General features: G+C 39.6%; 1 protein-coding gene across 7 annotated transcripts in view; it reads left to right on the top strand.

Annotated features, from left to right (window-relative positions):
- Positions 1-8,541, top strand: part of CFAP54 (cilia and flagella associated protein 54) — a 308,490-nt gene that overhangs the window by 70,359 nt on the left and 229,590 nt on the right. For all 7 annotated transcript variants that reach the window (XM_019515046.1, XM_019515044.1, XM_019515049.1 and 4 more), the window contains exons 21-23: positions 1,921-2,013; positions 4,998-5,183; positions 6,916-7,058. In XM_019515046.1, coding sequence (XP_019370591.1) covers positions 1,921-2,013; positions 4,998-5,183; positions 6,916-7,058 — 422 coding nt within the window. The remainder of the gene's footprint in view (positions 1-1,920; positions 2,014-4,997; positions 5,184-6,915; positions 7,059-8,541) is intronic.

The following is an 8,541-nucleotide window of genomic DNA, read 5'->3' as shown; positions in this document are numbered from 1 at the left end:
TCATGCTACAATGAAATTTGATTTCATTTAAATAGAGTTGCATATATTTTTTATGGTGAAAGTCAAAGCATCTCAAAATACAAGTTTCTCCTACCTTATGAATTATAAAAGGTTTCATTTTATGGGGAAAAAAAGCTATCATAGTACACTATTTATCGCTTGAAAATCCATCTAGCTTTTAGTGATAGTTAACTCAAATGTAAGCAAAAAAGTGCAAGGAAAGGTAACATTTCAGCTGTTCAGAATTTTACTTTGTATGTTGCATATTTATTTGCATGTTTACATTATAACCAAAACTATTAATTTTGTTAGAGTTTGTGCTTAAAGATGTGACAGAAATCTAAAACACTAGGGTACTATTTCCTGTGAAATTTCAGGAAAAACTATCATACGTTTCATAAAGCTGTACTATTCAGATCTATTTGCTGAGACCTTCCTTCATATTGAGCAGTTTCATAGGCCCCCTCTATATGTTAAATTTATGCCGTGAATAACATGTTAATCGCAGCACACATGGCAAGGGTGCTACACACAAACCCAATATAAGATGTTGTAAAGTAGCAAACCAGCCACAAAAACGTTAATTATTTTTTATGGCTGGTTTGCATGGTGCCTGGCTTGCATGGTGCCTTATATTGAATGTGTTCCATGTCCAGGGCTGCCCCAGAGCCTGGGTTGGCAATCAGATGATTCTTGGCCCTGGTCCCAGGATTGCACCAGTCTCAAACTAGCTATGGTGCTGTTCTGGAGCTGGAGCTGACAATGACTGGATTGTCAGCCCCAGTCCTGGGACCACACTTGACTGTGGGCACTTGTTTTTCAACTTGTGGGTGCAGGGAGAGTCTGTGATCTCCCCTTGCACTGGTAAGTAGAAAGGGCATGTTTGGGATCTGATCCCTGATCCCAAAAGCACACCTCCTGCCATGCACTATTCAACAGAAATAAAAGGATCTGGATCTTGCTCTTTGTTTTTTTTCACTTTTTGTCATATAGAATTTCCTTCCAGAAGTTCTGTTGTTATTTTTGTGGAATAAGAGTTGTAAAATGTAGAGAAACAAAAAGAAATCTGAGTGGTGTCTCCATAATTTTCAGGCTCTCTAAAACATGGTCCTTCATGTTTAAATTATGAATTTGAATTCAGTCATGACTTGTCCTAGATAGGGTTGTTCAGAAGTCTACTGCATATAAATTAAATTTATCCAGGTTCCTAGTGGTTCTGATCTAGTAGAGCACCTAACACTGTTCTACTTAAATTTAAGTTGTACATATTTAAATTTTAAGCATGTGTATAGTGGGGTTTTTTTAAGTTAGTAGACCCAATCTAGCAGGTACTGGAATTCATGATAGTTTCTGTGTTTCCCTTCTGTAGAATAATGCCTAGCAGAGCTACTCACTCGCTTTTTTCCTTGATTTCTTGCTTAAAGGCCGGATTTTTAAAGGTACTTAAGCACTGAATGATGCATAGTGGGAGTTTACAAAGCTTATCAGCACCAAAATTCTGTTTCTTTTAAGGGGAATTAATAACTCGGGTGTTGCATTTCTTATACAGCACACTTAAAAGTATGAACTAAGCACATTACTGGATTAGGGCTCAACTCTCAATGTCATGAAATCAAGTATCAGGAATAGCAATTTCTGGTGGAGTACAAAGACTGAATTCAGTGAGCATGGTGACCTATAAAGATAGTCCCTTTGGATTATGTTTGAGCCATATTAGTGGGACAGTAGAGAGGGAGATTTAGCTTTTGGCCAAACTAAACAATTTTTTTTAACCCCATTATTTTATCAAAATTGTTGTGAAGACCTTTTTCAGCAATAGCATATGTTCTTCATCAGACAATATTTTTTTCTTGATGTAAAAGTTAATATATTAAAGATGATGGTAAGTAACAAATATTTAACTTCTCTTCTTTTTTAAAGGTTTCCTGGTACAGAATTTTTGGTTGTGTAGCAGCAGGAATCAATACAAAAGTAAGGTTAAATAATTATCACCTTCCAAATGCAGGAGAAGAGGTAAGGGAAACCTATGTATGTCATATTCCCTCTCTAAAAGGCTCTCTCTATTGAGCTTTCACTGAGTAAATGCATCTGACACCTTTCCCTCCCACTCCTCCATCTCTGTGTAATCAGCTAGCTGGCCAAACCTTTAGAGAGCCCTTTGATCTTTATTTCAAGTGTTTGAAATTCTGCTGGGCTCAAGGCATTCTCCCAGAACTTTTTTCTTGAATAATGAGTAGAGTGCTTCAAAGATGGTTGGTTTAAGGTGGACTCTATCTCTTTTATTATATCTCTTTTTTAAAGATATTTCCATAAGGTAATGAAAAAAACAGGTAGAAGTATGATATTTGTTTATGGGGTTTTTTTTTTTTTAATACCACATTCCAGGGCTACATATAAGAATGGAGAAATGAGAAAAAGGAAATTTTAAGCAGAATTAAAAAACAAATGTACTGGTTCTTTTTTTATTTTTATTCAGTAAAAATACAGGCGGAGCTACAACCATCAACTATTTTGTTTTCTGAAGCACCTTACCTTGGGTTTATCTATGGCTCATTCCTTGATATATCAGAGTATTGCATCCTAATAGCCTTCACAATCCAACCTGACAGCATGTATGCTTTTGTGTAAAGATAACTGAACCCTTTTTTGTTATGTATCTAGCCCTCTCTACATGTTCAGCCACTCTATAGGCAGCCTGAGTTTTTTTCTTTGTTAAGGAAAGGAAGCTTGCAGATTTAACTGCTTTACTATTCTCTCCCAGTGCAATTCCAGAGTAACCTAATATTCCATGGCACTTGCCTTGGGAATGGCACAGATATGTGTATGTTTTCTTCATTAGTTAAATGGGTGGATTATAACATTATTTCAAAGAAATACCTCCAAAAATAAGCAAAAGGTCTTGCATGCTAAGTGCAGATATTGCTGTGGGGGGAGAGGGTTAGTGGGAGGTTAGATTGCATTAAAAGTGGCCACCCAATCTAAGGTAAGATGGAATGGGGTGGCTAATGGCAAGGTTGGGGGCAAACAGGCAAACTGGAGAAGTCAAGCAGGAACCATGAGAGCGATAGTGGGGCAGGTAATGTCCACAGGAGGGATTAGGGAGTGTGGGGACAGGTGGCATCCATGGGAGTTATCAAAGGAATTGGGGTGGGGGGGAGGTTGGGTTGCTGGGGCCAGGGGCAGAAGTTGCACATAAACCAGTTTAAGTGATTGGAAACCAGTTTAAACCTGTAACAGACCAGAAGTTCTGTGCACATAAATCACTTCACAATGGTTGAAACAGGTTTAAGAGAACCTGAATGGCACAAACCAGTTTATGGAACTTCTGTCCCAGACCCCTTCCCAGCTCAAGTTAATTCACAGCCTCCCCAGCATCCCAGGATGCTTTGCAGCCTTGGGCTGCGTTGTTTGCTCCAGTGGAGCAGGGACTACCTTGCCCCTCTGCTCCATAGCTTGCTTCCTGCCTGCAGTCAGCACATGAGGGGTGGGGGAACAGATCCCCAGACTGCCTTAGCTCAGGTCTACACAGTGCAGGGGAAGGGGAAGCCCCTTTGGTGGGGAGTTGGGAGAATTTTGCGCCTCCCCCTGCCTTGCACAGCTGCTTGTCTTAGCTGCTGGCACAGGAGGGAGGGGGATGGAGTTCCCAAGGCACCAGGGAGCCCCTACCTTGGGGGCTTCTTTTGGGCCCCAGGTCCCCTAGCCAGACAGCTTTGGGGAACTGAGGGGAATTTCCCACCCCCGCCTAGCTGCTGATTGCTTCACCCGCTGCCACAGGAGGGAAGGAGAAGGAATCCTTTAGGCTGGATGCCTGCCTGTGCAGCCCAGCATGGGGGCACTGGGGAGCCGCTGCCTTTGAGGGTTCCTCAGCCTGGGGCAACTCCTGGGAGCTGAGGGGAATTCTTCCCTTCCTGAACCCCGCAGTTGCTTGCCTTAGCCACTATGAGTATCAGGGACAACCCAGGGCAGCCTCACGGAGCAGAGGGAAACTTTCCCCTTCCTCTGCAGGTGTTTGTCTCCCATTTGTCCAGGTGCTGGTCAGTGTCCCCCCCCCCCGCCTTTCCCAATTAAAAGTTGAACATCAGTTCACTTGGTTATTAGCTTAGAGGAAGTTGTCTAGATTGAATCTATTCTGCCTTGAGCTATTTGACTGTCTGTACTTAGCCTGGGAGGGTTTCTAGGATGAGGGCGGCTTATGGGGTTCACAGGGGAACTTTGAGGAACTAGGGGTATTTTTAGGCTCCACCCCCCGCCCCAGTGAACCTACCCTTCCTCCCTCCTGCCCCTCCCCTCACCAATACTTACTTTTTTGGCTCGCTGCAGCAGTGATAAAACCAGCATGGGGAATGGCTTGTGGGATGGGGAGTTGCGGGAGGACTGAAGGGCTGGGAGGGCCTAAATCAGGGGCAGGCAGTTATTTCAGGTGGAGGAGGGCTGCTTACTGAGTTTTGGCAAGACATCAAGGGCCACATGACAGGCAGCCAGGGTCAAACAACTATAAAATTTCTAAATTTTTAGGGGCCCCACAGGCCAGATAGAATGGCCTGGTGGGCCGCATCTGGATTGCAGGCTGCATTTTGCCCACCCCTGGCCTAAATATAACCCAGTGCCAGAGAGACGAGTAGGAAAAGTGCAGCTCCATGGCCCTGAGGCTGAGTGGGTAACCATGTAGAAATCCCATTCATTTGTCTAACCTAGATCGATTAAATTTGAGCATACATTGATCCAGGTCTATTTTAGATTGGGTTCCACCATTTTTAGATGAGTCTATGCGCACAGAACTTCTGACAGTTCCAGGTTTAGATTGATTTCTAATCACTTAGACTGGGTAAGGTCCACACCTGGGGAAACTAAGTGAGATTAAGCAGCCATTTTTAACCTGCTCTAACCTCCCCCTAACCTCTCCAAATGTCTGCACTTAGCCACAATAAAATTTACTCTCTGTGACTTTCTTCTTTGTATGTGCGATACATAGAAGTAGACGTATTTCTTATTAACAGGTACCAGCTGATGGGAAAAGCCTTCTGGAAATAAAAGGCTTAAATCCAAATGAAAAGTACATATTTGCAGTTGCAGCATATTCCTCAGATGGAAAGCTTATTGGTGATGCTATTGGGGAAACAACTAAGCCCATCCTTGCATATCCACCGCTTTCTGCTACTACTGCTCGAGCATATTTGACTCAGGTAAATTTTAATCAATAAATGAACATTTTAAGTTGGTGTTATATTTGTTTTTTTCCTTTTTAATAAAGGTTCCAAAACATTATTTTTTTTTTTAATTGGGACCAAACATAAATTTTCTGGAGTCGCCAACAAGCAGAATTTAAAATAACAAATAAAAAAGTGTAGTAGCGAATCTAATTCTCACTTTGTGTGTAATACCAGCTTAAGGAATATCTGTTTCAGGGCCACTCCTCTTGTCCTTTTTTCCAATTTGCCACTCTCCATTTAGTCCTTTTGTAGGCTCTTCCTTTTTTTTCCCCCCCGTCTCATCCAGGTTTCTTTTGGTCTTTGGGAGACAGTTAAACAGTTGGAGATCATTTTAATGGGTGTTGGGAATTGGGGCAAAAGATCTGATTAACTTTTGCAGGGGATATATCCAATATTGAAACAAAACCAGAGCTCTCAGAATTACAGATATTTTGAGAGACTCCTTTCATTATGTCTTTTATAAATTCTGTCTTCAAAAAGGAGATACAAGAAGGAGCTGCATAATAGGGAAAGGGTGAATCCTTCCAGCCCCGTGGAACCTGGGAAGCTGTGAGAGAGGTTGCCCAAGATTTGCAGTGGTTAGAACTATCCCTGTGAATTGCTGTCCATTTGTGTGGTCCAATTTGCATCCCCTCATCCTTGTTGACCTGGCTCCTGCAGTTATAGCAGCAGCTGAGGAAATTCAGGGTGGATTAATAGTCAGGGTGTATTAGTACCACCCACAGTGACTTTCACACAGACTTTGCATAGAGGAATGGCCAAAATTCTATCACACCATTTTTTATTCTAGTTCTGAATCAAATGCTACTTATCAATGTTAAAGGTGCAGTGAGATCTGATGCATAATCCCAGCAATTGCACTTCCTGCTATACCACACATACATGGCAGAAGGTGCAATTATGGGATTGAACATCAGATCACATTGTGCCATATTGCTAGTGCAGGGAGAGCCCAGGGATGATAGTGTGCCCTTGATCCAATGTGTTCACTCAACTGAGAGAGCCCCTCTATTGAGTGTGCTCCCTTCACTGGGAGCCCTAATCAGCTGATGGCTGCTCCTAGCTAGGGGAGCACATAAGAGCTAAGGGCTTCCATGAGCTCCCTTAGCTGGGAGTCCCCAGTCACCTAACCAGAATTTCCAGCCTCTGGAGCACATGGGAGTCTTGAAGGACTCCAGTGTGCTCACAAGGGTGGGAACACTGGCTGCATATTCAATTAGTCATAATGGGATCCAGCCACAAAATTATTACATATATTTTGTGTAATAACTTTGTGGAGTTATTACATGTATTTTGTGGCTTATGTCTTGTTTTATCACACCATTTAATTGAATGAATGTGGTTAGGTCACTATTTAAGATGCAATTAACCAGTCAATCATGCCTTAAGTGTAACCTCTGTCAGAAGCCAAAGGCTCTGCAAGTCCTATAGAATCAGATGAGTTTTAGATGTATGTTGCTCCATAATGATTCTGAGAATGTTTTACGACATTATAAACATCCCTGCAGTGTTGGAAAGATTAAAGATTATAAATTCTAAAGACTTTCTTGTTACTGCTGTCATAGTTACCTGGCTTCACTATATAAAAAACCCCCAAAATCAATAGTTTTATTTAATTAACTATTATTAGTAAGCATTATAATCATGAATGTAACAACTTCATTATGGAAAGTATATAATTTCAAACCTACGTTGTATTTTGTAGATTGCCTATCAGACTGGCAGCTATACATTAGCCAAGAAAGCTTTCTCACCAGTGTGGAATTATTTTGTCTCATCTCCATCTCTACCATCTGCTGATTCAGCAGTTATTTTTTCCAGTAACAATTTTACTATATCTCCGAACAGGTAACTGGTAAAAGGATTTTTTAAAAATAACAATTAATTGTAAATGTGCATTGTTTTATTTTATAAAGTAACAGGTTATAAATTATTATTTATGCTCTCAGTCTGAATGCTGACAATTGTTAATGTTGTCATAAAAATATATATGATCAAAATAACAAAGAGTTTTCATTATAGCTGTTACCTCTACTATTATTTATAATGATGTTTTCTCAGATAAGACAACTGGGCAAATTTTTTTCCAAGAAAAATTGTATTGCTTTGTTTTCCTGTATAGAATATACAACACCAGAATTGTCACTTTTTGATGTTCTTGAAATTATTAGAAGCAAAAGGGTCTCAGAAATGTCTCTAGTGTTTATAGCCTCTCCAAAATGGTAAAGGAAAACAGACTGATATTTTAAACTTTTTAACATTATGGAGGTTTTAACTCAGCCGTGTAAGGAAGTCTACTAAAACTTCACGGAAAGAATACAAAAGGAAATAAAAACAATTATTTCCAAGATAACAAGAAAAGACAAATTTGTGTTTGGCATAAATATATATAAAGTAACAGAAAAGAAATGTAGTTAGGTTAAAGTATATTAATAGTTTGGCAATTTTCAGTAATCCAGAACATCTGAATTTTACATCATTATCTTCATCAGATGAACTCTTTTTATTAATTGTGTGATAGGAAAATATTGGCATGATTGTAGAGGACAAATAAAGTAGTTTTAAAATCTGTATAAGTTTGAATTTTGCAGAAATGCTGCAGAACTTGGAAGGTTTATTGGTATTAATCCAGGGCATATCACAAACAACCAATGTGTTTTTGTTCGATTTTGAATAGTGTTGTTAAAACAAAAACTATTTTCTGAAAAAAAATCTTACCTCAAGTTTTGTATTACTCATCTTTCTTTATATTATAACCGCTATATTACCACTTCCACATCAAACCAGACTTATTCCTAAATCCATAGAAATAAATTTAAAAATTCCCATTTAAAGACAAGAGCATAAGGCCAAATTTTAAAGATTATTCAGATGCCTAACTCTCTTGGGTGTCTAACTTGTATGAGAATTAGGTGTCTGAATAACTTTAAAAATGCACACAAGACATAGGATTGAAAGATACCTTCTGGAACAGAGACTACTTTTCTCCTGTTCCAAGCAACTTTGTCATATAATCCCATTCATAAACTTTTGAAGCCACATTTTAAATGTGGTTAAATTTTTTTACTTCCATAGGTTTTAGGTCAAGGTGTTAATTTATTACTTTATTTATTTGTATTAATTTTTTCATTCATCTTTTGTCCCTATTTATATCTGTTTATGTATGTAGCATATTTTTGTTTTAAACCATATTGGCTGCTGATATACATGTTTGGAGGTGGGGAGGGGCTGTTTCAATTAGAGGGAGTTCCTGGACAGCTGCTCTAATTAAAACAGCTCACCGTAATGTGTATTAAGCCCCCCACATGTCAAAATGGCTACAGGGGCACTT

This window comes from Gavialis gangeticus, unplaced genomic scaffold (genome assembly GCF_001723915.1).
Source record: "Gavialis gangeticus isolate Ggan-Ray unplaced genomic scaffold, GavGan_comp1, whole genome shotgun sequence".
Taxonomy (NCBI): domain Eukaryota; kingdom Metazoa; phylum Chordata; order Crocodylia; family Gavialidae; genus Gavialis; species Gavialis gangeticus.
Note: the sequence above shows the minus strand (reverse complement) of the source record. Positions and strands in the feature narration are given on the sequence as shown.